Genomic DNA, 26,937 nt, shown 5'->3' with positions numbered 1-26,937 from the left:
ATATTTCTGTAATGAACAAGCAATGTCAGATAACAATAAAAAGCATGGAAACAGTATAGGCTACATCAACTATTATTTATTATATAATAATGCAAGTAAGGTAATGTTCTAACAATTTCAGTGCTATAGTTACAAAAATTTTTCACTTGCAGCCTGCCGGATAGCTGGGAGTCTGAGAGCCAGAGCACTGAAAAGGTGGTCGCCCTATCCTCGCTGTCCGCTGATGACCTGCACACGCTAAACCTGTGGCCCAAGGATCTGCCAACGCCGTGTCAGGGCTTGTCAGGAAGCTGCCGACGCAAGCGGAAGTGATGGTGATGACAAGGTCACTCAGGGTCGTAATGCTGCAACACTGCCACACTTTCTTTTGATTTTCCAACAATGCCATTCATCGTCAACAGCTGCTCCACCGACAAATGCAGCACACACGCATGTGGACACAAAGTGCATCATCGTTGGGAGCGTAATTTATTTTCCGAACTTTCATACCACGCATCTCGTCCTGCATGGCTTGGCAGCCACATTCCCATCGCCAAGTGCCCTTCGGAGGCAACGGACTCCCCACTGCCTTCACCGACTGCGCTGGCAAATCAGTGACTGCAGATACGGCATCGGATGTGGCTGTGTACGTTGCCAGAACTCTCATCATCAGGTGCGCAGGGTGGGATGGGAAGCGGTGCACCCCTCCTTGTGGTGTAAATGCTACATACTTATCTGCCTCATTTTGACAGTTTAGTCAGTGAAAGACAGCAGTTCTTCTCCATCTTCGGTGCACAGTAGCCGCGGATGCATTTCCACATCGAAAGGCGGTGCCGTGTAGATTGCACCACGATCCATCGTGTTCAAGCCCAAGCGGGTTCCCTACAATTCTGGACTGGAAATGAAACTGCAAGCGGCTCGTTGGCGACTTGACGACTGTCGTCTTTGGTCAACAGATTGGTCAACAGCTCATGACACTCACTGCCCATGCAGAACAGCACTGGTGGACAGTTTGAAGTTAGCCAACACTATGCAGATGTTTGTCATCAAAGCGCTGTGGGGTGGTTTTACTATTATTTTCTTATTTAGTCACTGCTGCTCATTTCCTTCATGACCTTATGCGACATTTACATGTAAGATTGAGTTCATGTCAAAAAATTGCCTATCGATTGCTGCAGCTGGCTGCTTCTCAACTTAAAAGGGTTGTTTTTCCACTTGGAGTGTAGAACGAGTATAAGAAAAATGTCATAATGATACTAAATTTTCTTAGTTTTCTTTATTGCACTTACTTTTGTTGAGGCCATGATAGGAGGGCTTGAAAGTGTCTGTTGACTACACTGAAACTTCAACGCAATTTCATGCGTTTCTTTTCGACAAGCCTCATTAAAACTTGGGCTTCTTGCCAGTGGCATGTCGGGCTGAGTGGTGGCATTGTATTAAGTATATGCGACCCCACAAACTTCAAGAACTTTCTTGGTTCCTAAAATACATAGAATTTTGATGGCTAATGTAAATGTCCCTTGTGCGAACAATCATTTGTGTGCAACTTTAACTGTTCCATTTAGAACTGATTCATTCTGTGGTTGTAATCAATGTGGAGTACGATCGATCCAGGTCAGAGCTATCGAATGAAGTAGCTGGGAAGCCAGGCAAACATTTTTCGAAATTGTGCCATAACTTTGGATAGGTTAACTTTAAAAAAAATGTTCTTCTATCAAAATATGTATGAATTCTAGAGCACATTATATAACCGTTGGGCTTCAGCTTGTCGCCACTCAGCAGACATGCTGCAGCAGCCAGATGTTGCCGTGAATCTGTCATCTCGTTTAGTCGTGCTGTACAGATGTATGGCTATGAAAATGCCAACAAAAAAATTGCACCTTTCTTTTTCACATGGGGACAAAACCGCACCGGAACAGTGCTTGGAAGATGAACGATAACCTACTGCCATATTACCGATTTACAATTATGCAAGAAACCCTCAGCGACATAATGTGTGCTCTGCAATTTTGTGTGTATGCAATTTATGCGAGGATGTTTGCAAAGTAGAGCTGGGAACGAGTTTTGTTTTACTTACACATAATGGTCTATATTGTGTATCTGTTGCTTACACGCTTCCATGAGTGGGCATTGGATGCACATGCAGCAGACATTTGTGTTCAGCTATTGCTAACAGGACTTGCTCCTTATTCCACACATAGCCTACACTGTTGTGAACACAAAAGAGTCATTTAGGCTGCCAAGCAATGGCGCAGGCACTTTGTTCTTTCAGTGAGGGTAAAAACTGAAGCGTGAGTTCTCAGTGTCATCTTATTTTATTGCCGCTCCAAATTAGTTTTCTGCAAACCTGCGATGTGTTAAGTTTCAGTTTTTGAACAAGGAAACCTGACAAATTTACAGCTAAGTGACCATTTCAAAGTTGTCGTGCACTAACATACAACATTTGTTCTATGTTGAGGTTTGTGCTCAACAAACACTGGTGTGTCCCTGACATTACAGATGTTGACCTACATTTTTAAGAAAAAAATTGGATGCACTCTTTGGGGCTTTTGTTGTCTGCAAACATAAAAAGTCTATGTGACTTTTTCCTGATACTTCATACCGGGCACTTCGAAGTCAAATGGTGTGTGCATTGTCAACATGAAATAGCATTCTTGACTGGAAAGGTGCTTAGTTTTCAAAAAAGAAACGCAAGCAGGACAGATGATTAATATTGCTTGGAGACAAGACGAGCCTCAAAATCTGTGGACTTCTTTTGTAGTTCTCTCAAAGGATAGACATACCGAGAAAGACATACCAAGAAAAACACATTTGCATGTGCCTACTTGCAATGAATGTGTCTGTTGAATGTGTCTACTTGCATTTGCAAGTAGACACATTTGCATGTACACAGATCTTCATATATGATCGCGAATCCGTCTCATTTCCGTGTTAATATTGTGGTAAATATACCACTCTGAATTAATTCTGCATCCTTCTGTACATTTAACACGAAGAACTTAAGTTACGTGAATGTCTGCAGCCATGATTTTATAGTAGGGCGAATTTTGATAACAAACTGCCAAGTGTAGAGGAGATAAAGAATTGGCCAAGCAACCTTCTCGGTTTGCTTCTACTTATAACCATGTTTTAACACATTTCTGGTGAGTTGTCATGAAATTGTAATTAGTTGTCATCCAGATGTCCTTGTCAACTGCCTACACCAGGTATTTTAGCGAATGCTTCTTACAGTAGTGTCATTTTTCGTTAGCCACAACCACTGAAAGTTAGAGGCAGTAAAGCTGGAGAAAGAAAAGGGTAGTTCATTATTACCTTTACTTGCAAAGTAAAAATAATAAGACTAATGGAAATCAGATTCCACAAAACAGTAACTTGACAGTTGGTGACCGAACCCGCATCTTTAGCATTGCATGAGCAGTGTATTGAACAGCCATTGATGTCCTTGTGGCATTGACATTCGCTGCAGGGGAACGAGTGACCTCGTTCATAGAGCTCCTTTTATTTGTACTGTCCTGATCGTAGATATGACTTGTAAATGAGGCTAATAATTTCCGTACAAAAGTTTGAGACATCTGTCCTATAAAGTTAAACCAAAAGCAAGCTAAATGTTACAAACTGGCTCCGCCTACACCCAGCAATCACACAAGACTACAGTGAAATGGGTACTGCTGTAAGAAATTGAAGTGAATTCATTTACACTGTGCACCAGCCAATTACGCTTGCTAAATTCGTGAGGCACCTGTTTTTCTTTAATGCAGTTAATTTTGCCGTGCCGATCATTCTATCACTGGTTTTACGATGATGTTTGAACATCCTGCAAATTCCTGTAGATAATAGTGTGTGTTCAGTAAAAGGTAACACTAGCTAAAAGCAACAAACTTTACCAATAAGCTTAGCATCTATGTTAGCATCGCAAGAACACTTTAGCTTCAAGCACACTCCAACTGGAACGGCTCTCTTACAGTGGAGGACAGGTGAACCATAGATTTGTGCGTGCCGCTAGCACCAAATTCTTATGTTGTCTCTGAGTGCAGACGTTTATTTGATATAGGAACAACAATGCCTGCACAAATCAATGCAATACTTGCCATTATCGGCATTCTGCATCTAGCAACGTTCTGGTAGTTTGTGTAGACACTGGCATCGGCCTTAATAATTTTAGTATGAATGTGTAGACACTAGTGCCAGTCTTAGTAATTTGAGCACTAAACTTTATTGTCCAACTTAACAATCTAGACTTTATCAACGTTTGCTTTAAGGCCTTCTTTCAGAATCACTGGAAGCATTTTCTGAAATGCCTGGTATATGCCCTGGTCACTTAAAGTAGATGTGCAAATGATAGAGACATTCACCTTGCCTTCTACTGCGGTAGCCTTTTTAAGAGCGTTGTTTTTTTTTTTGTCAATTCTACGAACACTGCCAGGGATCACCGCACATTGACTGAAATAAGAGCCGGAGTAGCTGAGGTGCGTTGTTGCAAGGAAACTGTAAAAAACCACAGCAAGCGAGACTGATCTTTTTCCTCGGAACTTATTTGAGACTTTAGGTCTGACCCATTTTGTGCAGTACAGAGATAGCCAGTATTGGGTCTTGCCAGATTCTCTGTCGACCTTGATTGCCACACATTCAAGCACCACTTCGGTGCTGCATAGCTGTGGTCACTGAATCCTTTGACAAAATTAACTTGCCTTGTGAGAAGGGTGTTAATTAAATATAACTGAAGAATAAGCTTGCTATGCTTACCATAATGCATAGTTTTACAATACGGAGACGTTTCATGTTTTGTCATTGCTCTGAGACTGCAAGCTCAGACATGGGCTTCGGGAGAAATAATTTGTTGAGATTTTTTTGTTGATGTTATTATGTTGTATGGTTTCGTGAACTTTCGTGCCTGTGCATGGCCTTCTCGCTTTTGACAGGAGCATTTCATCTTTACAGTTTCCTCTGCAACTTTGTGCGATAAAGCAAATGGGATGCAATTTTTTCTGGCCAGTTTTTCCTTTTTAGTTCGTATGAAAGATATCCAGGTGCAATGCACTTTTTTCTGGGACCATGTGCCTTTTGTGTCACTATCTCTGAATGGTGGATGGACTTGAGTCGGTTCTTTTCCACATCCTTGATGCACCCGTCACGGCAAGCAATTTGACCTTGACCACTAGCGCATTTGCTGCGTGTAACATCCTTCACGGTCCAAAGATGACTGGAGATTCGCAATATCAACCTGTGTTCTCTATAAAAACAAAAATTTTAACGAAGCCCTTTGAAGCTGCAGCTTTGTAGTTTCTCGACAGCTTGTATCAAAGTACGCTGCTCCAGATAGAGAAGAACGATTGTTTCTCCTTCATTTAGTTCTTTGGTTTCATGGTTCTAACCATCAGAAAAACATTTAGTTCGTTAAGCTTATTATTTAAAAATTTATATGCTAAGCAAATTTTCATTGTTCAGTTGGTCACATTTGTGGTTTGCCGACGGGTTCAAGTGACGTGGTGAACGTGTTAATAGATTCACGGAGTTTTTTCTTGTAAGGCACAGTGGATAGCGTTGAAAAAATGCAAGTGACTATGGGTGCGTCGGTGCTGGTATTTTCCAAAAATGCCAGCACTGGGAAGTGGTTAGCATCTGCCAACTTTGTGATGCCTGTAGCGTAGGTATCGAATGGCATTCAAAATGGGCCAGACTTTGGTTTCACGAATAAGAGGAAAGCATGGGGAGTAACCGGCATCCCCGACAGTAGCAGTTTTGTTCGCGCCTTCTGCAGACGTCATGGCGCCTGCCATAGGCGTCGCAGCTGCTGCCACCTCTAGTTGGGAGCTTGCAACTGGAAGTCGAAAGTGAAAAGGACTTGAAATGGTGTGCAGTTGTCGCGGTTGTGGGCGGTGGCCGTTGGATGTTTTGTCACGGTTGGCAGGAGGTTGCAGCGTCGTGTCTTGGGTAGTTTAGTGAGTGACTGCCGTGCCGCGACTTGTCTTATCACCCTCGAATGCAATGCCTGGGCTTCTTCTCGCGCAGCGATTGTATAAGTGTACGCAAAGTCATCCCGTTCATTCTGTGACGTCACTGTAACCACGTTCGCACCCTATTGCGCGTGCCAGCCATCAGCGTAGCCGACACGGACGCAATATTATTTATTCCACTCGCCGCATGTAACATTTCTCCCTACATCCGGCATGTTGCGGTACGGCTTAGCACGAATGTTAACTTGACCTCCGAGTGTTTCCCTGTGTAGTGCACAGTGACGAAGCAGATTGCTACAGCATCACAAGCTGGCATTTTTTGGTCATTCAGAAGTCTTAGAAGGAGTTACCAGAGATAGTGGCACGTGACGCAGTGCTATACAGACATTTACACTGTAACATAATGAAAAGTATATATAAATATATATATTATATCGACTTTCATAGCAGAGCTTGTAATGAGGCCTAATATTTCACACGTATATTGACGAGCTGCGCCTATTTACTACAACCCCAAACTTCCCTTGTACTGGAAATATTGATGCCCTTACGGAGACACTAACGAGATGTATCACTGCCATCAACCTGCTTAAATATGAAATGTAGGGATTTTAATTTTGCTTAAGGGATCATTTTGCCCAATGCGATTCACTTGTTTCAAAAACACGCTCCCTGTTTACTAACAGGGAATCATACTAAATGACGGATGATTTGCCGCGTCGACCTTCAAAAAACGTCAAAAACATGCACGTTGCAAACGTGCCTAATTTGTGCTTTACCAACAGGGAAAAAGTCTGCCCTCAAGATTGAGCTTTGTCATTGGAATCGGAGTAAGTGGGATTGGGTAACGACATGAGTGAGAAAAACCCCTGAACGATGCGCGCCTCGTTGTTGCGAGCTCCGTTGGAACGAAAAGGTTGATGGAGGTGCGCACCTCGCTATTGTATAAATCCCAGCGACCAGCTTATAAACTCCCCGTGTACATGCTCCACCTCCTCGACCAAGTCTCCCGCTCTACCAGCCAACATGTTCAACACTGCCATTGTAAAGAGAATGTAAACAGTGTTTTTAACGAAGCTGTTTATAAGAGTTATATACCACGTGAGATAAATATATTCGAGGTTTGTTAGCGTAGTGGCTAGCGTCCCTAGCCGCAACCGGATGCAGCCAAAAATGCGTGACACTGGCACAGCGCTGCACTCAGCGTACATCAGAATGAGGAGGACGCGTTCCGAGTTTGCTGTTTATCCAAATGTGGTGTTTTGTCGTAAAGGGTGTTGGTCAGCTGTAACTACCATCATCGTACTATCTTTATTGCATGTTTTTCGTACTGTGAAAGTCATCGAGCTCTATGGCATTGTGGGCTTTCTTTTTCTTTTTTATAAGTGTGTCTCACTTCGTGAATGGGTTCCTCTTACCTGATGGTATTTCTATCTGTAATGGGTTGCCTGAAACTTGGCTTTGGTGATGGTTCAAGCTAGTGTTCATGCAGGATTGGTGCACACAGTTGAACGAAGCTTTGTTGCTATATTCTTATTTTTTCTGAAATTGGGGTGGAATAACTCGTGTGATTATACGCAAATTCGCTGTTCTCAATCGTTCTTGTTGCAGTTTTCTATGTGAGAATGCCAGTACGACACGAGTGATGTCTTTGATGCCGCAGTATTGGTCTGGTAACCAAAACTACTGTAAATGCTGGGGGGTTTTAGCGTGCATGCTGTCGAAACCTTGTCTGTTGTGGTGTTGTCATCAACGGTCTCGTGACCCGTGAGATTCCCGGGATGAGTGACGCATTTTTGCCTCTTAGTCTGAAATTATTCCTGCTAGATTCCTTAATGCTGGTGTAGTTATTTCTGCACAATTACGATTCACATGATGTTGACGTCGCTGCCTAAGAATTCTCTGTGGTTGTGGCCTGTTTTTCGTTGATTCAAAATTCAAGATGGCGTTCATCTTTAGTATGACGTAATGATCAGTGTCTCTTCTTTCTCGGGACTTACGCTCTCGCAGCTGTATTATTGGCATGAGTGTCACTTTTTGAGGGCATGCTGATATACACTGGCATTAACAGTTTCGTGCAGCCTAAAATTTAATTGAACATGCGGCTCAGTGAATGACCTTCTGGATTACAGTCAAGATGCGTTCTTGTGGCAGCGGTCGTTTCACGCCTTGTTATTTTTCGTTAAACTAGATTCGAACCCTGTCGCTAGAAGCTTCACTTTATAATATGCGATTCTTGTGCGTGCTTAATTTCTGTGGGTGATTTCTTACCTCTATTGTCTGGATGGTCATGTTCAAAATGGTCAAGGTATGGGTGCTTGAAGAGTCGTGTGGGGCGAATGTCGGGCGTTGCGTGCACGTACGCTTTTGCAAGAAAGCTTGCTGGTGGATGCGTTTGGTGAACGTGTGCACTACATGCTGGTTGCTGTGTTCCAGATTAAACTCTTTCCTTAGGTGTGCTTAACAGTTCTAAAAATGTATTACTTGCCGGCCATTGGTTTGTAGATTTGCCTCCATTGGGCTTGTTTGTAGTGCTAGTCATATTGCAGATAGCGTTGCTGCGAGTGAGACGCAAGCAGGGTCGGCACCTCGACTTGCAAAGCTTGCGTCGATATAAGCTGGCATTTCTGTTTTGGCTCCGTGCTTTTTTTTTCTCATTGTTGATTGTTTTGATGCTCGTGCTGAGGATTTGCAAACAAGAGAGCTCAATTTTGATGCCGTTTACATCGCGAAAATGCCAAATCCGGGTTCCGTTTGAGTTTGGAATTGTTCGAGTCTTACCCTGTGTTTCATTCGGGTTGAGGCACCACTGAGTTAGTCAAACAGCATATTTTCTTTTTTTCTGTGTTCGGTTACGTTTGCTGCACGGCAGTGAGCCGTCATGGTGAGGATACTTGTCAGTTGTAGGGACCATGCTTGCTTGCTTTGAAGCCATCTTAAAGCTTGGAACAGTTCATAATAATGTCTTGAATTACTTTTCAGTGTGTAACCACTTCATTTATGTGTTCATGACATCCATTATTTACTAATACCATACATGCGAGAGCTTACGTACCTCTTCGATAATTTTTTAGTTGGCCCAGTGACAAAAAAACAGCGCGGTGATGTTCTCAAATTGCCTCTTGCTTTTATCGATGGCGGTTCCTCCACTACCCAATCTGAACCGAATTTCAAAATTTTTGAAATTGTCAGTTAATTGGAAGAAGTGAAGTAGTTATGCATGGCTGAACTGGCAAAAAGGAAATCTTTTAAAAACTACTGCATATCCTTCATCATTACTTCCTTGAGTTATCCACGTCATGACAATTTCCCATCAAAGCGCGCATTGGTTATCATTGTGCTCGAAGTTTTGTTTCTTATGCTCCCCACATAAAGTGGAAGGAGTCCAATGATCTCGTAAACCAGAGCAGGCGAAGTTTCGAACGATCGTGGCAGCTGCTCTTGGATCTCCTCTCAATGTTAAGTTGCATGTGAATGTTGCTTGATCTGTGTCAATTTAGTTTGAATGTTATGGAGAAAAGCTTGTCTAAGAAAAACTTTCAGATCCATGTATTTCTGAAAGAAAGCGTAAGAAAGTGTGTCTGGGTAGCCTTTCACTGCCATTTGTTAGGCATATGCCATAAGCGTTTGTTTCGTCTCCTGGTAATCCGCGTACCAAGTACGGAACGATTGCATGACTGATAGTTTAAACCTGATACCTTTTTGGATTGTGTTCTGTGGGCTGCTTTATGAGCGTCCAAGAGTCTGCTATGTGTCAGAATTTATTTGCTTTTGGTTTTCATTCAAATGGCCCGTGTTTTCTTGGGAGTGGGATGGTTTGTGGGAACAAACATGTCTCCTTTCTTACTTCAATAAGTTCAGTATTAACATTTTCAGAAGCGTGCGTTCGTGATTGAACGTGAGCTGCTTCTGCCTGCAAGGATTGCTTTTGAGGTAAATCTTGTTTTGACTGGGACCAAGCCTTTTCTTATTCCATGAACCTGGCTTGATCTTCTAAGAGCTGAAGCTTGGATGAGTTGGTAGGGATCCATTTAGAAGGTCTTAACAGCGCATACGAGATCAGGAAATGGACAGGTGAGGCAGTGCTGTTTGTCTCTGCTTGTTTTGTCATGTTTCCTAATCTTATACGAGCTGTTATTACATTCTAAATTGATCTTCTAGTTTCCCAGATTTTGTTCAGCCCTGCTCAGTATAGGAGCCTGATTATGTTTTTTTTTTTCAAATATCAGGAAAAAAGAGCCTTTGGTTCAGTTTTGTGCAATGTGGCACGATGAAAGTCTACTCATATCCAGCGTACTGCGAAATATCATGCCTGAATCAGTGCGTTCTAGCTATGTGCTTATGTACATAATTTATGCAAGCACCATGGCACAATGTGGAGGATAAAGATGGTCATACACAATGCAAGGCATGGTGTTAAGTGAAATAAGCTTAACTGTGCCACAGACATTACCTTTTCCATCTTTCGTTCGATCCGCATCAGTTGTGAGTTTTCTTCGAATGCCACCATGTCGGTTCTGACACTAATCCCCACGCTCTCCACATTGACCATGGGGCATGTTATTTGCTTTTGTTGCAATCTTAGTGCTTTTCAAGCGTCACCTGCGCTCTTTTTTGCGCAGGTTCCAGTAGCTATTGTTTTTCTGTGCTGTAGCTGTTGTAGTATATATTCTTTTTTGTCGTTCTTGGTTTGTTCTGATAGTCCACAAGACTGTGCCAAGTGGTGCATTTGCAGGTTTCCGTGGCATATGCAGCAAAAGAATAAGGACATTTTTTTTTGTATAAAGCACATAGGCTGTCTGCCTTAAGAAGTTGGGTTTTAAATGTTTTTTAAGGTCTCATAATAGTGTACAGCTCGTTTCTAACATGGTTGCTAGTTCTGTGTAGTATCCTTGTTTCATTTCTCTTTACCATCTTTTTTTTTCATTTCTTTCCTCCCATATCGTCGATTCTCGTGAGAATCAGTTGTTGATGTGTAAATTATTTGCTCGTGTTTGCTAGTTTTGCGATGACTGTACATGACTAATATTATTATTATTATTATTCTAATTATTATATTGTGTGCACTATTTGGCACTGAGCCACACCCAGCGGCGGCCATGTCACTACCTGCAACATTTTGCACTTTACTGGGCAACGAAAGGCGCTATCCTGCAGGCATGTTTGCTGTCTCTAATTTTGTGGCTTGTTTTGTGAGAACTCTCACAGGCATGACCTTGTGTACTGTAAAACTGAGTCCTGTTGAGATTTAAATGGGTCGACCCTGGATGTTGTCTCCTGCAACATCACGACACAGTTTAGGTTGCTACGTTTTTGTCAGGCAGGTTGTACTGAAGTTATACACGTACGAAGCGAAGCACTCTTTTTTGGCAACACTCGATATTATTTTTGCAGAAACAATGATAAAACAAACGATGCAGGAAAGGAATGACCGGAACACTATATAAAGTTTTACTGCAAACAGAGCAAGATACATTCTGACGTATCAGTAATCCCATAACTACAACCTTGTAACATATTGATGATTACTTTATAAAAATAGATCGTAAGGTAATTGCATCGTTCTAATGCATTGGTAGGCGCGTTTGTTTGCTTTAATGTATTGTTTAATTAATTCCATTATAATGTTTTTACCATGATGCATCCATCCAGTTTTGACCATGTTGTGGTCGGCAGTGTGCAGCTCGTTAAGTATACTATGCATTTAAGAAAGCTTTCATCGCAAGACTGTATAGTCGGTAGCAATATGTACGTTTCAATTCTGAGGTCCTTCTTTAGATATATTTATTTTTGTAGAGACGCTTTTGGGTATGGGAGAACGGTTGCATTCATTAGCTTAACTACTACCACAAAGCCATGTCGCGGGCTATTCCTGTGACTTCAGGACTAGTTTGCTCAATGAAGTCATCTGTAGGCCAGCCTTTAGGTTAGAATTTTCCACATGTGGAGTAAGAGCCTTGCAAATAAAGTAACGTGTGAGCATTCGATTAATTGCTCTACCTGCAAGGACCTTTGGCCGTTTGGGCATTTCTAGCTTGTCTTGAAAGCATTATGTGCAAAAAAAAAAAATTTACAACTCTCACAAGTGCTTAGACGTCATTACATTTAGACTTTGCGCTGAGGGCAAGAATCATTACCTTGTGAATATGCCGTCGCCCACCGAAAAATGAGGTTGCAGTAAACAGGAGGTGCTTGCGCAGGGCTTCGTTACTAATAATCAATGTGCAGACATTTTTCTCATACGGGGTCATGCCTGTGAGGTTCTCAGCCATTGACACTTTGTCCTGCATTGATGCGTCTTGTGCCAGTGTTCTTTCTGCGACAGGGCACGCTTGTCGCATCACGAACGGGTGTTAATGTTGCGTTTTTTTTTTTTTGGTTGCCCTGTGCAGTTGAGGTTTTCACCACTGTTCACATACTTGAGTTGCTGGCGACTGTAGATGACCAAGAGTGGTGTCACATCGTGTTCGTTTTTGTTTGTTAGCTTTTTTACAAAGAAGATCCGTTTGTATTCTGTGCTGTAGGGGTGGACTGTATGTGCGGTTTCCAGAGAATGGTTTTCCTTTCCTAATGCACGCAAGTTGTCTTTATTTGAGCGCGTGTGTGTATGTGTTTGCGTATTGCATCGAATGGAATTAGTTGTGTGTGCGCGTGTGTGTGCGGAACGTTTGAAAGCAGCCACATGAGAGTTTCTGTATGTACACGTGCGTTCCTCGATATTGGAGGTGCGCGCTGGTTTCTAGATGTCGAAGTTCCATATGCCAATAAACACATTCACCAATTTTTTTTACACATGTATGAAGAGAGAATGACAAAGAAAGAGCTGAATGTGCAGTTTGGTGTCTGTATTTCAATGCTCACTATTCAGTCATACTCGACAGCCTTTCCAAGCACACATACATCAGTCATACTCGGTGGTCTTGCCAAACACACATACATCAGTCGAATCTGGCAGCCCTGCCAAACACACATCAGTCTTACACGGTGGTCTTGCCCAGCTCGCATAAATCAGTCGTGCTTGGCGTACTTTCCAAACACACATAAATCGATCATACACGGTAGTCTTGCCAAACACACATATAGGAGTTATACTTGCCGGCCTTGCCAAACACACATCAGTCATACACGGCGGTCTTGCCAAACACATACATCAGTCGTGCCTGGCATCCGCATCCTGGCCAAACACACACATCAGACATATACGGTGGTGTTGCCAAACACACATACTTCAGTCGTACTTGGCACCTTTGCCAAACACACACACATCAAATGTACACGGTGGTCTTGCCAAACACGCATACTCAGTCGTGCTTGGTATCCTTGCCAAACGCACATACATCAGTCATACACGGTGGTCTTGCGAAACACGCATACATCAGTCGTACTTGGCGGCCTTGCCGAACACACACACACATCATTCACACTCGGCAGTCTAGCCAAACACATGTCAGCCATGCTCGGCGGTCTTGCCAAACACACACACATTACTATGATGAAAATGTTGAGAAAGCGCATTAAGATTTAAGACACTGGAAAACGTGCCATATAATGCTGAACTATTCCTTCAGAACCTCACGGTTTCTTCTGCTTATATTACAAAGGAATGAGTGAAGTTTCCATGGATGCGGTGAAGGATAAGTGCTAAAAAGTGCTGGCATACGTACAAAACCAAAAAGAAATATAACTCGATGTTTCAGTCGGGAACCTCGAGAGAGGCCTAGGTGCTTCTTTTTGCTTTTAATAGCGGAGCTGTTTAAGCCGGCCTTAATCTGTCCAACGCGCACAAAAAACCTCGGGCGGGTATGCGCTACACGGGAATTGGGCAAGCCTCACTACCGAGTACAGCAGGTGCGAGCGTTAAGCGAAAACAAACACATGAAAAAGAAAGAGAGAAAGAAATATAGTGAGAAGTAAAGGCAATCGAGACATAAAGAAAGAATGTCAGAGACAGAAACAGAAAAAGACACAAAAAGGAGATACAAGAAACAGTGAAAAAGAAAGAGGAGGAGAGATTGAGGAAAGGAAAAGGGTGCAACTTTTGCAACCCTAATTGGGAGCACTGCTCAGCGCCTGAAAAAAAAGAAAGAAAAAATTGGCCGCGTATCTGCGTGCTTCGCTGCAAATGTCGTGTAAAGACGATAGAAGAGGCGCTGTGTGAGATATGGACGCCATCTGGCAATACGTCGGGAAACATGAGTGCTGTGTTGCGTGCTGGTAGTCCCGGCGCAGCAGCAGGCGAAGACAGGCGGAGACCAACGCAACCGGCGGGGACGCCAGCCAGCCCGAAAACGCGGTTTGGCGCGAAGCGCTGAAGCAGAGAAACGTCCGCACTCAACGAGTACTCTCCACACACTCTTTTATTTACACGTCGCCTGGGTAAAACAGGAGCGCCAGAGCGGCGCCCACAAGCGGCAGCCTGAAGGCCGCCCAGAACGCTGCTTTTTCATTTTTTAAATATTTTTTTTCACCTTCTTGGCCTTCTCAAAACTAAAGTTTATCAACACCAACCCATGGCATTCGTACAGTGCAATACAGAACCGAAACCGAAACACAACAATGAGCTCGTGCGAAGGGCACGGAGGAAGGCAAATTGCAGCGCAGTCGCATTTTCAGCTTTGTTGAAACAGCGCTCACTAGACGACGACGAAGTAAAAGAAGGCACAGGACAGGCAGCGCCTGTCCTGTGCCTTCTTTTACTTCGTCGTCGTCTAGTGAGCGCTGTTTCAACAAAGATGAACGCATACCAACTCGCTCAAGCTTCCATTCTTATGCATTTTCAGCGCAGCTTAAGAAACTAGGGTCCTTAAAATTACGTATGTATGCATTTTCTATTAAAGGCACACGCCACCTAATACTTACCTAGTGATGTTGCACCTCAGATATGCATGATATTTAATTTTTGATCGACAATGTTCACAAGTATGAACAGCCGAACCAGTTCAAGACGGCTGGCCCTTGGGCAAGTGGTTCAACTTTGGCCGAGTGGCTGAATCGAGGGACGTGCCGACAAACAGAAAGACAGACAGACAGAAAGACAGACCAAAATTTCTGCGTTTAAGTTCCCCAAGAAAGACTATCGTCTTTAAAAGAAACCAGGAAGTCCGCCCTTCCTTCAGGACTTGGCACCATTAGAACGAAGCTGCCGTGATTTTTTTATACGTGCACCTGGACCACCGTGGGATTGACAAAGCACGAAATGACAGCATAGCTACAATTATTTATTTTTTAACTTTTGGCGAAAGATATTCTCGCGCAATATTCATCTCGGAAACCACAATATCGAAAAAGAATGATACAAGTTGAAGTTCAAGTACTTAGCTTCTGTGTAAACAAAGCTATACGACCAAAAGTTATTAAAGGGACACCAAAGAGAAAAACGATTTTTCTCGTATTAAAAAATTACTCTTACACGATACCAAGAACGCCAGGCTTGCTGCGAGAAGACGCTTGTGAGCGAGAAAACGCGCAAAAAGAAAGTGCGGGTGGCGACAACACATTGTAGTTCCCGCACCAGTGGCCGTGACGTCATAGGTTTGGACGGTGCCTACTAGGGCCTACGTAATTTCTACGTAATTCCTAATCGGTAAATATGGAGTACATTGTCTTCCTAAGTAGCCAGAAACATAACGTCACAAGTTTCGGGGAATTTCGTTGAGCCAATGTGGCCAAAATACGAAAAGACACTTTGAAATCCGTGACGTCACTATCGGAAGTTTCTGCACAAAATTTAAAAGTAGAACTTCCTCCATCGGTTTTCTCATCTATTCATAAACCGATTATGCTTAAATTAACAGTAGTGGAGTTTTCAGGGTATAATTTATCAGCCTAAACTAATTGTTTTGCTTTATAGTCGTCACGTACAAAAGTAGTAACCTCTACTAACCCTGAAAAACTAAGTAGTAACGGCAATATATGAGAAAACGTTAGCGAAAGGTAGTAAACGTGCCAACAGGGTAGGCTGCAGTTACTTTTTACTACCTTTTTTTTAAAGAGCGTAGGCGCTGCCGAACAAAAAGAAAGTGTGAAATGCTGAATATTTGTGAAGATTTTCGTATCCCTTGCGGGACGCGGGCCGATATCCCTCAATGCGGGACAGTCCCACGAGTCTCCGGACGGCTTCTCACCCTAGATAAATAAGGGCTTTTTTTAAGCGCTCATCTGGGACCAGCATAGCCTGTGTTTTATCTGGCGCCATGGACTAATATATCTGGGCGCTCATTAACTTGACCTTGCATTCCCAGTTACGGCCTTTACAAGGCTAACTTGGGCGGCGTGTATCTTCAAAATTTGCTAGTGCATTATCGCCCTCTCACTCCCTCGTATGACGATGAAGTGGTTTCGTGCACCCCCAGTGACAAATCTTGTTCAATCCTCACATTTATTTATTTATTTAGTTATTTAGGCGAACGTCTTATGCCATTGTTACACAGACCGCCTAAACCTCGGTTAGTGTAACTGCGGTTACGCGTAACCGTGGTTCGCTTATATCACACGGTATGCGAAACCGCGGTTATCCCGCTAACCGCGGTTGTACCAAACCGAGCTTGGCGACCTCGGTTTGACAGTTAACCGAGAAAATGGCGGCTTCCATGGAGGACGTGTGCACTCCGCGAGCGTTCGTGAAAAACGAAGGAATTAGCCTGCACGAACCACGGAAAGGCTGATTCCGTTTTGGGGAAACAGTTTGCGTCATCTACGGAGCACCTCAAGGAATGCGAAAGTGGACGCGGCAATAACAGCCGAGTTGAACGCCGGGCTGCCGCCAGACGCAGAGCCATTCACGCCAAAGCAAGCCCGCTTTAACCGAGGACGCTTGTGCGCCGTGTAACATCGGCGAACCGTGATTGGCGCTAACCGTGGTTGAACGCGGTTAACCGAGGTTGGTCGTAACTGCGGTTAACTTGCCTACGGTATTACATAAGCGAACCGCGGTTACACTAACCGAGGTTTAGGCTGTCTGTGTAACAAGGGTTTTAGATGCCTCATCAAACGCGAAATTTGACCGTCGGCGTCCCGCATCGGCGGCGTCTCGCTCCTTGCGGCGTCGGGGACGAGTGATGCAAAAAATCATCATCACGTAATAGCGTCACCCCATGACGTCCCTATGACGTCACAGATTGCCAAAAGTTCGGCGTGACGTCACGTCACGTGACGCAACGTCCCATGATGCCGCCATCCCATGACATCGTAGCTTGGTCAAAGGTGGGCCGATCACGGAGGCTGTTCAAAACCAGGTGAGGTGCCTCCTATGTTGGAGGCAGTGCAAAACCACGTTACGTGCAGAAAGCCTTCGAATGGGAGCGGGGCAGGATCAATACAACAACTGAGAAGAAAAAGAAGATGGCTTTTGCCTTCGAGTCGTCTTAGGTGAATGCATGAGGAACCCCGTGAGTTTTTTATTTGTTATTTATTTATTTATTTATTTATTTATTATATGGTGCAATCCTTAAACGGGCCCACACTCTCGCCCTAGATCTCAACTGCCGGTTGGAGTCCCCTATGCCCCACAATTACCCTTCTGAGGAAAAATGTCAGCTCCGCCCACAGCCATCGTTGCCCCTCCCACAGAGAGAATTAGCACAAATGCATCATCCAATAGCCCTTACTTAAATTCGTGACGTCAAGCACTTCCGAGAGTTCGAGACAGTTGTCTTTCCCACGCAGGCACACGTTTGCGTGGGAAACTCGAACGTGCTGGTAAATTTCGTCAGGGATTCTTAGATCGCTTCTCAGCCAAACGTAACGTTTTAGGTAGTGACGACGAACTTTCAGCTCTTATGCGCGTTGTCTTTTCATTGGCCGAGAAAAGTTACTTACGGTTCGAGCGAAAACCATCTAGCACGACTGTATTTCACAGGTGAAAGGCATGTGCGCCGCAGTTGTGTGGGCGGAGCTTAAGGCTAAGTCACACCTGCGACTAGCACCGGTCACGAATGGCGACCAAAAAGCGAATCAACGCGAACAATGTTCACACCTGCGTCAGCGACTTGTACCCGTCGCCACACAGAATACACGCTTGCTCGCGTATGGCTCGCATTGCCCTGCGCATCTGATTGGCTCATATGTTTGCGACTGCAGTCGCGCGACTGACAAATATAGCAACGAGCGACTGAGAGAAAGCGACCATTTGCGACCAGTCGCAAAGCGACTAACTTGGTAGCGCGACCGGTGATTGTCGCAGGTGTGAACGAGCCTTGCATTTCTGCTGGTTGTAGCCGACCATAACCCACTGACTTACTTGCAAAGACATTCTACATCACTACATGCTACGTCGTTTCCAGCATCCCCAGCTCATAAGGACCTCCCACGATTTGATGCCCACCTATGGCGTAAGCTTCAGACGGGTGTATTTCCGAACCCATGGCTGTATAGCAAATTCTACCCACACCTCTTGTCACCACACTGCAGCATTGCTCGCGGTCAGCTACCCTCGTACACATTGCGTGGAGATGCCCAGAATACGCTGACGCTTCACGCGCAGTTCACACTTTGGAGTCCCTCCTGCGAACCACACACCCGGCACAACAACGCCTGATAATCACACGCACGTTGGAGGCAGCGGAATCCCAACGGTCAGCACACTATATGCAGCGTAATCGACATCCGAATCAGTTCCCCTCTTCTGGGCGCAATGAAGTTTTAATCAGTCAATAAGGCTTACGATGCAAAACAAACACAAACAAAAAGCAAAACATGGGAAATGTAAAACATTAATAGCCCAGGCAACTCGAGAAACAAACTTATGTCACACAGGCTACTCAATGTGAGTGCTTTAGTCATATTTTGGATTGTACCATTCTGTCCTTGTTCTGGGAAAGAAACGTTAAAATGAGCGCTCTCCAGTGCCAGAGGTTTGCGCAGAAGGCCTGCAAACCACATCTCGTTCGCTGTCGGGCTGCACTCTACTGGTGAGCTGGCTTCTCTCGCGGCGGATTGAGGATCCCGTGGGGTTTTCCCATCTCGATCGCCCTCTTGTGCTCGGCATAGACCTGCGCAGATGTTTTACCGAGGAGCCCCAATGACGAACTAACTCTCAATACCTGAGACATGTCTACAGAAGAACTGACACTTGGCCGAGTTGGATGTAGTTCACCATGTTGAATGGTTTCAGCGCCAAACAAACGAGGACAGAGGCGAAGAAGGGACAGCGCTGGTGTTCGTGTCCCTTCTTTGCCTCTGTTCTCGTTTGTTTCGCGCTAAAACCACTCAACATGTCTAATTGGCGCAAGATAAGACATCTAATGAGACGAAAAAATCATGCCATATCCACGAAGTGAACGATGATGAGTGGGCGAAGCTCCCGAGGTAATCGTGTAAACCGTCAATCCCCGTAAATTTTACCCACTCGATCATCATACAAAGACCTGACACACAAACGCGGGGGGTCCTCATATACGACATTAAGCTCAGGGGAACGTTTGTTGTCGGCGTTGCCGTTTTGCCTTTCGAGGGCGAGAGCGCGTTCACGATCGTTTTCATCCATGGCAGAAAGAGAATGTGTGGTCTGGAACGCGCTTATAATTCATGGTCATCAGCGTCATCGTCATCGTTATCACGTGTAGTGGATGCATTCCACTATACTGGAACGCGCTTATTCTTCATGGTCATCAGTCGTCATCGTCGTCTTTATCACATGGAGTGGATACATCCCACTATGCGTGGCTACCTACTACTACATACTACAAAGAAGGAACAGGCCCACACCCTGAGGAGCTTCGCCCCTAAAAACATGCGCTGTACATCAGTTGAGGTTTAGTTCACTTGAAGTTTAGCGCTCTGTCTCATCTGTTTCTTGTTGCCGTCATAAGAATCCGGAGGGGGTGGGGGTCCCTCTTGAAATTCCCGATAATAATTTTTTATGCAGCAGCAACAAGCTACGCAGCTTGATTTGCGCACTCAGGTGCCTCACATTCGTGTGAAACGCTCTTCGAAATTTGCGAGCTTGACGTACTAGAAGTGGCATTACAGAAGTTAAAAAAAGAGTGTAGCTTTAGCGGTAAATGTGAGAGAAACGTATTAGCATTACGTCGGGGAATGGGCCGCCTGAGGTGTCGAACAACTGTAGACGTTCATGGTGACAGTCTACACACATTGGTAGTGGACTTGGAGACCTCGCGCCAGTCGTGGAGCAGGCGTAGCAACGATGTGCTAGCACATCGTTGGTGCACGCACGAGATGACACCGACGCCAAAACGTCAGCGTTGTTCTTTGTACAAATGTGCTCGCCGTAGCTCGAAATGGCGTTTAATAATGTGGACGTATATTCATCCATGTAGAACTACGCTTGTCAATTACACGTTTAAAAAGTGACAATCCCTTGCGACAATGCTACTTTCTTATTAAGTTACCTTGATATTCACAGTTGATTGCATTCCTCCTACCCCCCCCCCCCCCCCCCCCCGCCCCCACCTCCTTCTCGGACTACATCACATAGTTTTTCACTACCTTCGGGATCGTCCCACCTTTGACCAAACGACATGTCATGCGATTGCGTCAACAGATGGCGTCATGACGATGTCACACGTAAGGAGCCTTCATGTGTGCGCGCCCCCTCCGTTTGAGGGGGCGCGCACACATGAAGGCTCCCTAGTCACACGTTCTGGCTATCTGGCAAGTTGTGATGTCATTGACGGCGTCACAGTTTGTCGTCGTTGATGTCGTCGTGTGACGTAATTTTGGCACTTGTCGTGTTCACGACGCCGGACGCCAGATTTTACGATTCGTGACGCGTATGAGGTTCTGGGCTGAACCCCTTCCCCGTTTCAGACGAGCACAGCTAGTCGTTGCCCAACAGTCTCCAAACCGTTCTAAACGAGTGTATCTGTCTCGATTGACAGAAAATCTTTTCGTCGTTCTCAGAAGATAATAATAATAATAATAATAATAATAATAATAATAATAATAATAATAATAATAATAATAATAATAATAATAATAATAATAATAATAATAATACTTTATTCTGGCATGTGTACACAACAGTTACATGCCACCGAGATGAGGCAAAAGGAAACAGACGAAACTGTTTCCTGACTAGGCCTACATCCCGGCTCGTGAACAAAATAACAAAAAACAAGGACAGCGGTGAGGAAAGCGAAAAACATCCAGCACAGCACAATTCACCAGCATCACTGTAGAGAAGTCATGGAATTTCAAGCCATTTCGCTATAGAAGTACGAAAACCTATAAGAACCATTTCATGTTGATATGTCCATCAGAGTAAAGTTGTGAATAGATTTAATGAATGAAGAGGTGCAATAGTATTCATCATAATTCAGAATTCAAGTGGAGCTAACAATGTGCGTAGCTTAACAATTGAAACGCAGTGAAGTACAACCTGGTGAACAGAAGTATACATCGCAAGTGGCAAAATACATTGCATGCACATAAAACACACCCCCCAAAAAACATTGTCACAATGTTGAAACGATTGTCACAATGTTGAAAATTTCTCACAGAATTCTTGTAGCGGCTTATTTTTATTGTTATTTATGAGTGGACAGCCGTGCGTTTGTCCATGAGTAATTAACAATGACGTTTTGAGTCTTTACCGCAACTCAGAGTAAAAGGAAACAACGTTAGGGGTAGAAAGGAGGATAGCACGGCAGCGTGTCCTCCATTCTACCCCTACGTTTGTTTTCTTTTACTTTGAGTTGCGCTAACACTCAGAACGTCATGGGGTACCATCTCGCACAAACTGCTACGCTTGCAATTAACCCTTAATATAATTAGGCTAATCACAGCGGAGTCGTTATGCTTTTCGCTATGCCTTTACGCATTCGCATAAACTATCATGAATGGCCTCTACCTTTCTAGCGCGTGCAACGCAACAACTCGGCAGGCGCGTGTTCTCTTCGCCCTCGTCTTCGACTTCGGTTTCGCTCGCCGAGCATGTACGCCCGGCGCACCCTCTCCCGCTGCGCCGATTGGTCCGGCGTGGGATGCAATAACTCGGATGGGCGAGAGACGAGCAAAGAGAGAGAGAGGGGGAAAGAAAGAAAAACAAAAACAAAAATTCTTGTCGAAAGAAATTTCTTGACGAGGCGGTGCTCGAACCCGCGTACCCACGATCCCAAGGCGAGCATCGTAACCCCTCGGCTATCCAGGCGCGCTAGCGGAGCAAAATGTAGCCTTGTATAGTATAACATAGGAAGAGAGTGGGAAAGGAACACAGCCTTGTATAGTTAGTATAGCAAGAGAGAGGGAAAGGGAAGGGGACTGACGAGGAGGGAAAGGAGGAGGGGCGAGAGTATAGCATAACATAGAAAGGGCAAGAGAAACTGATACAATATATATATATATATATATATATATATATATATATATATATATATATATATGAAGAAAGGAAGAAAGAAAGAACTAGAAATAGAAAGACAAAAAAGACATCGAAAAATTCATAATGGTGTAATAGTAGCGCAAAAAAGACGAGGACAGTTTAGATAAACTTGACGAGCGTCAAGTTTAGATATATTTTCTGTTCAAGCAATAAAGCTTTCAGTTGTGAGTAAGCGCTTGTGGTGTTCACTTTCTTGTCCTCGTCTTTTTTGCGCTACTATTACACCATTATGAATCAGTACCAACTAGCTCGCCTTTCCGTTTTGCTTGACATCGAAAAAGTAAAGAGAAAGAAAAGAAAGAAAGAGATGAATAAAGAGAAACAAAGAAGGCCGGCCAGCTGCTCACTTCTTTCAGGCTTCGTACCACTAGTGCGAAAATGCCTTCAATTCTCTTTTTTTTTTTCAACAGCAAAACTAGCTGATGAAATAAGAAGAGAAATGTTCAATACTATTTTCCTTTTAAAATGACCATTTAATAATAAAAAAAATTGGACCGCAGCAGCGTTGAGCACGGGTGGCGTCACGGGTTGAACGGCGCTAACGCGGGTGCTGCGATGAGCGCTGAAAGATTCGTTTGAAGCGAAACTCGGTGTAGCGTTTACTGGTGTAAACGTTTGTTTGAAACGCGGACACGGGAGGCGAGCGGGCGTTCGAGCCGGCAACTGCGGTGCTCCGGCGGGTGAGGGAGAGAGTGACGTACGCGCGCACCTGCGAGGGAAGCGTGCGAGGGGTGCGTGACGTCAACGCCCAGCTGCGACGTGACCTACTCGGCACCGCTCCAACACCTGCGCCGAGGGAAGCGCGTTTTCTCGCGTTTGTGCGGACGGACAGCGTTACACAGGCTAGTCAAAGAGCTGCTATTGGGCGCGAGGCCCACCACTGGAGACGCGAGCGCTGCAGTCGCTGTGACGTGCAGGGTTGGATCACGTGACCTCACCTCGCTCTGGCGAAAACAAGCGGACAGTTGAATGCGTCGTTTTTAACCACGATTCTGCGCCGTTTTCGCTCTCGAACCGCGTTGTTTTGCTCTCACTTCTTCTGTGTAAACCCCTAGAGAGTACGCAATTCGGAAAAGTGCAGGAAATGTTATTGGCGGCATGGTACTTATCTGCTCTGTGCCGCAGTGTGCTACGTACGCGAAGAAGCCAGGCATGCGCTTTCACTTTTACCGCTGCCCTGCTTTTCACGAGCATGATGCCACTGTCACCTATCCTTTCTAATTTTTATTCAAGCCAATGGCGTTAATATGGACAACGACCACGCATATTCACATGAAAGCAAGACGTTCCGGCTCCCGCGCGGGAGCCTTGTTCTCAGTGGAAATTCAATGCGCAAGAGATCCGGTTGTGCATGTTTTAAAATATGACGTAGGCAACGTGCGGACATGTGTGGAAAGTTGCTGTCATGACCATTAAGCGTGTGCGCCGTTGTCTGGATTGTCAGACATTTAATATAAAGCCGAGAAGTCCACTTCTTTTCTCTTTCCGTTATCTTTGCCTTATCCCAGTCTCTTTCGTGGCCAGTTGCTTCTGCGTGTTCGACCAGCGCGTTCGATGAAACCCTTCTTGCGTCATATATGTGCTGCTTGAGTCTTTGCTGAAAGTTGCCTGTCTCGCCGAAGTAACTTCCATCACATGCGGTCTGCCCCCCGTTTCCATTTTAATTGTCCTCGTGTCTTGTTCCGATCACGCGGGTTTCCGTCAGACTCTAGACTTCAGCACATGGGGTTCCTTGCTTATAGATTCTGTAAAATGAGCCCATTGCCAGTGTCACTTGTTCTTCTCAAAAAACGGCAGGAAGTGGAAGATGGAAGCTGCGATGAAAAAATCCGTAAAACAGGTGGTGGATGCTCGAGCCAACGTTTCGACAAGTGGACTTGTCTTCTTCAAGGCTGGAACTTCCTTGTCTTCTTCAAGGCTGTTCCAGCCTTGAAGAAGACAAGTCCACTTGTCGAAACGTTGGCTCGAGCATCCACCACCTGTTTTACGGATTTTGTTCTTCTCAATGTTGTTTTACGCTACAGGCGAAAACGTGGCCAGCTTCAAACACTGATTCAAGTTCTAACAACAGCCGCGAAGTGTCAGTGCTTATCAATGAAGCTTTATAAATGCTGGACGCTAGTATTTTCACTGCAACATAAAATTGCCATTTAGAGCACGGTAAGTTACACCTTGCAGCACGGTCATTCAAGTGCGCAAGTAATACGGCCGGTTGGCAGACGGTGTATTTTCTATCGCAGTCGAGCACGATCGGAACCGTACTTTTCGTTCGCGATTGGCCCATTTGTGCAAGCTGGATAACGGAGTCAATCGCCAAAACTTTTCATCCAGATGTGGCTCGGTGGCGATCGAAAATGCACCGTGTGACAACCTTATTAAATTCGCGCAATGAGAAACAATTGGTAGATATTGAAATTGTGCCGCAGACAAACTCACGTGAATTGTTATCTAGCTACAACTCTGAATGAGGCGCGCGCGTACGTATGACTCTCGTGCGTTTGTCTCCAATCATATGAGAAACGTTGCGGCTGCATCAATCTCTAAGCATGATGGATTGCTTCCCACTAAGCGGAGAAACCGCTTTCGTCGTCCTTCGTATGGCTATGTGTACTCAACAGGAATGTAAATTTGCCTATTCTTGTCGTGTCAACCGCGGCCCGTTTTTATATGCAAACCTACAATGAATAAAGTTGCACGGCTGCACGCATTTCTTGCAGCAAAAATATGTTTCTTCGCTGCAAGCACGCGCTAAAGCCCATTCGACGCAAAATGATTCGTTAACTTCTACAAAAGCGGCGTCCTCGGCCCCCGTGGTTTCCATATCGGTGGCCATAGCAGACGACGCCGGCAGTCAGGGCGCTAATCGAAGGCATTCTATCAGGAACGTAATCTTTTAGATGCGAAGTATCTTAAGGCGGAGCTCAATCCGGTGGTGTGCGGCGTGACCACCCTTACTGCGCATGCGCATACCCTCTCCACACACCTCCTCTCCACTCACCCGCTCCCCTTCCCCTCTCCACTTTCCCTCTCCCCTCCTCCTCTCCACTTTCCCTCTCCACTTTCCCTCTCCCCTCCCCCTCCCCCTTTCCACTCTTCCTCTGAAACGCGGGCTAGACATGCCGAAATTCTCTCCTGCGCAACGCCGCGGTGAGCTCGAGCGCATGCGCGTCCCCTCCCCTTCTCTCTCCTCTCCTACGCTGCCCCCCTCTCGCCCGCCTGTCGACCGCGTTCCCCGCTCGCCCTGTGAGAATTAACGGCCAGGCTAGATGGAAGATACGACGCGCGTAGCGTCCCTCTTCGCGTTCCACGACGCGAGGTCTGTAGCATGCCGAACGATCGCCAACAGAACGCGATCGTGCAAGTCCTCCGGCTTCGCATCGCCTCATGGTCCCCTTTAGCGGGAGATGGTGTAATTTTTTTCCGAGCAGTTATTTAGCATTTCGTACAGTAAGTGACGAAGTCGCAGCAGTATTTTGCTGATTTCTTTGAAGTACAACAATAATAATAAAAAAGCAGACGCGAAGGCAGTTGCGGGCTCAGCGGGAGAGGGCTGGCGGAGCAATCCAACCTTGCACGTTACAGGGATGCCTCCGCATGGCGGCGCCACGGTATGTCCTCGCGCCCAATACGCATCTAAAAGAAACTTCTCAAAATAGTAAAACGCTTCGCGGGTTAGTAACCATTTAAAAAGTGAAGCGTGCGTACCTGTACGATGACCTTCTGGCAGTATTCGAACAGCTTCGTCCAGGCCCTGACCGCTCCGGGAGACATGCGCGAGCGCAGTTTGTCCTGCATCACTTCCACCAGGAGCTCGTGCATGTTGGCGAAGTGCTGGGGCCCCATGGGTCTCCGCAGATGGTTGCGCGCGTTCTTCCGCACCAATTCCGTCTGGGCACGCGACAACGTGAGCTTAGACGACGGATGCTTAAATATCGCCAGTGCGGGTTGTGTGCGAACAAATGTGGTAGTTAGTTTCATTCAGACATATTTGTCCTACAGCGCGAGGGTGCAAAGGGCCCTATAAGGCACTGTCCTCAAAGAATTGCGCGCAAAAATTGTATGCAGCGGGAGTTTTTCCATAGGCTGTGGCGCTGCCACTGAATTAGTGCTTTTGGGCTACTGTGCGAAAGGAACGTATAAGGAAAATAAGCAGGTTCAGGTGCAGGTGCTGGCTCATGGATGTTATGAGCGGCGAAACTGGACTGGTACTCGGTTTAACCTTAGACAACTTTTGGTGGAATGACGCTGAAGCGACTACAGGTATTTAAGTAGGGATTTGGCTTAGCTTGTAACCCGCCACGGTGGTCTAGTTGTTATGGTACTCGACTGCCGACCCGAAGGCCGCAGGATCAAATTCCGGCCAGCGGGAGCATTTTCGATGGAGGCGAAAATGCTCGAGGCTCGTGTACTTAAATTTAGGTGCACGTTAAGGAACCCCAGGTGGTCGAAATTTCGGGAGCCCTCCATTACAGCGTCCCTCATAATGATATCGTGGTTTTGGGACGCTAAACCTTAACAATTATTATTAATATTATTAGCTTCTAAATGTGATTTATAACAAAAATCACACCACCTCCCGCTAAAGAGGACCATGAGGCGATGCGAAGCAACGGTTCAGCATGTCGAGCCCGCGTTTCAGAGGGGGAGTGGAGAGGGAGAGGAGAA

At 45.2% G+C, this 26,937-nt stretch overlaps 2 protein-coding genes across 2 annotated transcripts in view; one reads left to right on the top strand and one right to left on the bottom strand.

Annotated features, from left to right (window-relative positions):
* The window catches only part of LOC119403330 (zinc finger protein jing), a 179,313-nt gene extending 166,595 nt beyond the window's left edge, over positions 1-12,718 (top strand). Inside the window, exon 11 of the mRNA XM_037670273.2 lies at positions 153-12,718. Coding sequence (XP_037526201.1) covers positions 153-312 — 160 coding nt within the window. The 3' untranslated portion in view covers positions 313-12,718. The remainder of the gene's footprint in view (positions 1-152) is intronic.
* A 5,942-nt stretch (positions 12,719-18,660) lies between these two features.
* On the bottom strand, positions 18,661-26,238 carry LOC119402826 (uncharacterized). Its single transcript, XM_037669889.2, has 2 exons — positions 25,978-26,238; positions 18,661-18,922 (listed from the first exon to the last, which is right to left on the bottom strand). Exons 1-2 carry the CDS (start codon positions 26,113-26,115, stop codon positions 18,836-18,838), a joined length of 225 nt encoding a protein of 74 aa, XP_037525817.2. The 5' UTR covers positions 26,116-26,238; the 3' UTR covers positions 18,661-18,835.
* Positions 26,239-26,937: the final 699 nt, after the last annotated feature.

The sequence above is a fragment of the Rhipicephalus sanguineus genome, chromosome 8 (assembly GCF_013339695.2).
Source record: "Rhipicephalus sanguineus isolate Rsan-2018 chromosome 8, BIME_Rsan_1.4, whole genome shotgun sequence".
Lineage (NCBI taxonomy): Eukaryota > Metazoa > Arthropoda > Arachnida > Ixodida > Ixodidae > Rhipicephalus > Rhipicephalus sanguineus.
Note: the sequence above shows the minus strand (reverse complement) of the source record. Positions and strands in the feature narration are given on the sequence as shown.